General features: G+C 32.4%; 1 protein-coding gene across 1 annotated transcript; it reads right to left on the bottom strand.

Annotated features, from left to right (window-relative positions):
- Positions 1 to 3775: 3775 nt before the first annotated feature.
- Positions 3776 to 4814, bottom strand: LOC107874005. Its single transcript, XM_016720913.2, has one exon. The coding sequence runs from the start codon at positions 4645 to 4647 to the stop codon at positions 4060 to 4062; it is 588 nt and encodes a 195-aa protein (XP_016576399.2). The 5' UTR covers positions 4648 to 4814; the 3' UTR covers positions 3776 to 4059.
- Positions 4815 to 5806: the final 992 nt, after the last annotated feature.

The following is a 5806-nucleotide window of genomic DNA, read 5'->3' as shown; positions in this document are numbered from 1 at the left end:
GGGTTTTGTTCATTGTATTGACAATCTTATGATCTCTCATCCCTCAAGTGAATAAATAAGAATTACTCTCTCTATTTTCTCTACTCTTCTTCTTTATTCTTTCTTGTTTTATAATACGTTAGCAGCATGAGACTCTGACAAACAAGGTGAGATTATAAATCTGAAGAATTTCAAGGTTAATAATTCTTTATGTTATCTTTCCTTTGCTACTATTAATATAATTACTATTGGATTTGAGGAAAAATAATTGGTTTGGAACTATTTATATTTTAAATTTATTCCTCAAAAACATATTATCAAAAAGGATGATAATATGTTGGGTTTAAGTCCCATCGATTCATGCTTAAGACGCCTTTATATGGATAAGATGTTGAGTTTGAATCTCAATACACCATATTGATGATATTATGATAGCTAAGGCAAAATAATGAATATTTACTGAAAAGTCATGAAATTCGACCCATTGATTATGCTCCATTCTATGAAGTGAATGTGGTAGCAATATATGATAAGTCTGAAATATGAAAGCTTATTTCATTCTTGAGGTGTATTTGGTAGCAGTGCATAATATGTCTGAAAGAAGACAAATGATTAAATGCACGAATATACGCGTGGAGGGACAATATGATAATGATCATCAAAAGTGACGATATTTTCGCACGCTTATATGATTATAAGATATACTAGAGAAGAATTCTCTACATCATATGTATGCCTCGATTTGCTTCTGAAGTAGCAAAATCTTGAAAGAGGTTATAAGCTATCATAATTTGATAGGCTTAAGGCACGATTATATTCAATTCCTGGGGAATGAGAAACTTATTAATGCAAACGTGCACTTGATTGTATTGTATCACCACTCACCTCCGAAAGAGGTTGAATAATTTTGAAATCTACTTCTGAAATAGTAAATCTGAAATTTATTCATATAATAGTAAATTTGAAATTTACTAAAGCTAAAACACATATCATGGTAAACTTGGAGTTTACTAGATTAAAAGTTCATAAGTTGACATGAACGATTGTGATATCTCGAAGATGTGCATACTGAGTATTGAACATTTATTGAAGAATTAGAAAATTCTTCATGAACTTTAATGTTGCTTGTTCTCATGATAAGTTGGTTGGACCAACTAATTTTGGGATTTGATCCCTCAAAATCTGAAAAGAATAAAAGGTGAATAAGGGTCCGTTCACCTATCATGTGATATGTTGAAAAGATGCATCAATAAGATGATCACATGTACATTCATGGTCAACCTATGTTTGACATTCATAAAGTTACCCGTTCAATATAAATTGAGCATAATTTTCAGATTGTGCAATCAAAAAATTTATCTTGATGATGATGGTTTGGCATTGAATGCCTTTGATAAATAGCTAAACCATCGCTAATGAGAACAAAACTTCATGTGTTGATCTGAAATATGATATGTTGCATACAATAACACTTGTATGCATTAGCCCAATAAATTATGATTATTTCTTTCCTCTCAATTGGTTCAAGGTTGGGAATCAATTATTTCATATAATAATTTTGATGTGCGGTATACGATTAATGAATATACCATAATGCACAAAGATGGATTCCTCAAAGAAGTAGAGGATGTATGTTGGTTTTCCTAACATAAGGGGAAAATTATAAGCGCTATGAAATATGTTAAGAATTATCACCAGATCCTCATCCAAAAGATAATTCAAGTAAAATGCCGAAAACATCTCATATTAAACGCAACTGCTCTTATTTTGTGTTCCTAAAGGACAGAGTCTATGCATGCATGAAGCGTGGTAGACTAATCGATTTCAAATGAAATAGTCCTTGAAAAATAAGGAGCGAAAAATCATAATAAGAAGGCAATGAACTCTTGAAGAACCTACAACATAACACTTCATGAAACCTTATGTAAGGTTCATGCGCCTGAAAATAATGAAGTGATGAGATCTCAAAATATTATGTCGCATTGTGAACCGATACGAAATGATATATTGTCAATATATTTGACACAATATTGACGTAATATTGTGAAAGATTACGAGGATCTAAATTCCTCGTTTATTTAAGCATGCTGACGTAGAAACATTTATCAAGTGACATGAAAGGATGTATCTTGGTAAGGATAAAACTTATTTGATTTGCAGTCCAGATATTTGAAGATGTCACTCATGAAATGTTGAATATTGTCACTTGACAAAACTTATGTGAAAACTTTTAAGGATTCAACCTGCTTGAAGCATATAAAAGTTTATGAGAAACTTATTTATAATCTTTATATTGTATAAGCTTATTGCTTGAACATCATTGGAACTCTTGGAGAGTTTTCAAAGAAATAGATTATTTACTGAAATTCGAAATATATCGAATTGGATTGGTTATGAAGTACCATATCTTAGTGAAATTGATGCACTAATGTATCTTGCAAATACTACAAGGTCTGATATAGCCTTTTTTTTAGTTAATTTATTAGCAAGTTTGCAGTCTCGATCTTATTGCTCATGCTGATTTTGGGTACTTATCTGACCTACATAAAGCTCGGTCTCAAATAAGCTATGTGTTCATATATGGTGGCACTGCAATATCTTGGAGATATTCATCGAATCATGCTGAGATAATAGCTATTCATGAAGCAAGCCGAGAATGTGTATGGTTGAGGTCCATGATATATCTCATTCGAGAAAAATGTAGTGTGAAATATGACAATCTACCCACAATTTTATACGGAGATAATGCATCATGCATAGCGCATCTTAATGGAGGATTCATAAAAGGAGATAGAACGAAGCACACTTCATCAAAAATTTTCTACATACACGAGCTCCAAAAGAATGGTGATATTAACGTGCAATGGATTCATTCAAGTGAAAATGTGGCTGATTTATTCACCAAGTCTTCTCCAATTACAACTTTTAAGAAGATGGTGCACAAGATCGGGATGCAAAGGTTCAAGGATGTTCTCATTAGGGGGAGTTAATACGCGTTGTACTCTTTTTTCCTTACGAGGTTTTGTCCCACTGGGTTTTCCTTGTAAGGTTTTTAATGAGGCAGCCAAAATGCGTATTTTTAGAGATGTGTACTCTTTTTCCTTAACTAGATTTTTTTTCCTACTGGATTTTTTCTAGTAAGGTTTTAACGAGGCACATTATCTACCAATTAAACATTCAAGGGGGAGTGTTATAGATGTATTTACATTATAGTGAATGTCTATCAAGATCTACTTTGATATCTATTAGGATTTGAAACATCCGTCTTTTACTCAGACTAGGAGTAAATTTCTCCTATAAATAGAGGGGTTTTGTTCATTATATTGACAATCTTATGATGTCTCATCCTCAAGAGAAGAAATAAGAATCACTCTCTCTATTCTCTCTACTCTTCTTTATTCTTTCTTGTTTTATAATAATATAGATTTTTTACGTACCTTATCTTATTATCATTTCCTCCCATTCGAGTTATGTATTGGCACTTATGTATCAGGACGGTTATGTATCCGAGCCTCAGTAATGTATTCGAAAATTAAAATCTGAAATTTTATGTAAATTATCAAAAGAGTGAAAATAGAGTGTAATTAAGTACTAAACAGTTGAAATTTATGAAAGTTGCCCTTTCTTCTAATCTTTTTAATCAAGCACTAGACAATAATCTGTCTAGCAATATAAAATCGCCAAAGAATTTTTCTTAGGTAAAATACATTAAAGATCCCCGTTGATATTACTGATCATTAATATCTTATATACATCTCTTATACTTTGCAATCAAAGAATTGCACCTATTATATCATTAAAGTCTTAATCAAATATTGATTTGAATATATAAAATACAATGATTATAGGCCAACATTAAACATCCTGAGACGATGAATACAAATTTGGTCAGTCATTAATTGAGTTACAAACGTACGACCTTAAAACCCCTCATAACTTGAGAGGAAAAAAAGGTTAAGAACCTGAACTAATTAACCCTAAAAAACCTCAAAGAGTGACCCAAAGGTTTAGTTAGTCCAAATCTAGTTATTAGACATTATTGCACAACAAAATAATAGTAAACAAAATTATCTAGGTTAATTAATTAAGCTCGTTGATCTCCTTAGTAATTGCAGGAATGCAGCTAGTACTTCTTGCAATCCCAGTAGTACCCCTCTTTGTGACAATTTTGTCCCTTGGACTTATAGATTTAGCTCTAAGAATTCCCCTTCCATCTCTAGCACTTTTCTTCAACATTTCCCTCATTGCTTCAGCTTGATAAAGTACAGGATAAGCCCTACCAAATTTATTAAATTTGCTATGAGCACACATATGTGTACTCAACGCTTCTTCATTTTTTCCTCCATTTTTCTCCGCTTCTTCTTTTACTGCTTCGCTGCATAGTCCGCATATCCACTTGCCCGAATATTTTTTTCTGACGCGGTCAATATATTCATGTGTGAATTCTTCGCTCATTCCACAACACTCACATTTCGCATTTTCAACTTCGGATATAGGTGGGAGATCATTTGAGGAGTCAATAGGGGTAATTGTGTCTTTGTTCATCCACTCGAACGAGATATCGGACATTGTACGTTGTAAATTGTCGTTGGAGAGTCTAGGGGGCTTGCTAAGGTTTTTTGTTCGGACGTAGGAGGATTTGGAAATTGGTTCTCCATGGGGTGCCATTGTGTTTGTTTTTTGAGTGAATAATTTGTTTAGAAAATGATGATAGGCTTTAGCTTCTTAGTTGATATTCGGATAATGAATATGAATTGGTAACAAGCTAAGGTTGCTATTTATAGTTGCTACTGGCTTGTTATTTAGCTTGTTTTTCAAGTTGGAGGCTGAAAAGTTGAAGTTGTGGACAATGGAGAGTGAGATGTCACTTTTAAAACCCAATAAGCATGAATTTGTATACTCATGAAAGTGCTAGATCTTTCATGAAGAGCAAGCTCAAGTCTTCACATAAAGGCAAAACTTTTGCCTGCTTCTTCATGTGCGTGATGTGATGCTTTTGTATGTGTGTGTATATTGTTTATTTATTTGTACTGTTGTAGACTTATTAATTCTCTGGGTCTGGGGAAAAAACAATTTCTGTTTTATGTTAATGAACTCTGTTTCAAGACCGATATTGTTAGATAGAACATGAAAGAATAACAAGGATCATATGAAAATAGGATATAGTATCGTAGTAAAATGTTTTCTACCAATTATACATTGCTAGCTTTCAAGCATGCAGAAAAACGAAGGGCAGATAATAGGTAAACAACAAAATTCATCACTAATCCAATTCAGAAAGCGACTAATTTCAATGGATTATAAAAAAAAACTTATGTTAGCAAGGAAATTCATAACTAATTAATTATGTTGTTTATCGTTTTTTTTCATTTCCCTTTATTTGGGATGGAGAGGGTGTTGGGTTGGAAAACGAGAGGACGTCATGCGGAAGTTATTAGTTGTAAATCATTTCGGCGACAAATCGAATGACAAAGAAAACTAAACCAAAAAAACATATTATTTAATGATATGATTTAACTAATTGGCCTACATATTAAAAACTTATTCAAAAAACATGAAATCTATTAGGAAAAAATCTCTCCCTGAACAAGACTCTTTTAAATGACTATATTGTGGATGTTATTGTGGTATGACTTGACAAGAGAGATCTTTTATTTATAGAAGTACAAAATTTTCCTTTAAAAAAGAATAAACCTAATAGGGATGATATCTTTTCCAACAAACAAACTTTTTTCCGTCAAGAAAGGTAATTCTAATTATGGTAGAAAATCAGTTAAAGTAGAAAATCCATGGCAAATCTTCAGAGTGGGAATAACTGGTGCATTCA

Source organism: Capsicum annuum, chromosome 6, assembly GCF_002878395.1.
Source record: "Capsicum annuum cultivar UCD-10X-F1 chromosome 6, UCD10Xv1.1, whole genome shotgun sequence".
In the NCBI taxonomy this organism is placed as follows: Eukaryota; Viridiplantae; Streptophyta; class Magnoliopsida; order Solanales; family Solanaceae; genus Capsicum; species Capsicum annuum.
Note: the sequence above shows the minus strand (reverse complement) of the source record. Positions and strands in the feature narration are given on the sequence as shown.

Excerpts from the sequence above, each read along its gene's own strand:
- LOC107874005 (XM_016720913.2), bottom strand. The coding sequence starts at position 4,647 with ATGGCACCCCATGGAGAACCAATTTCCAAATCCTCCTACGTCCGAACA.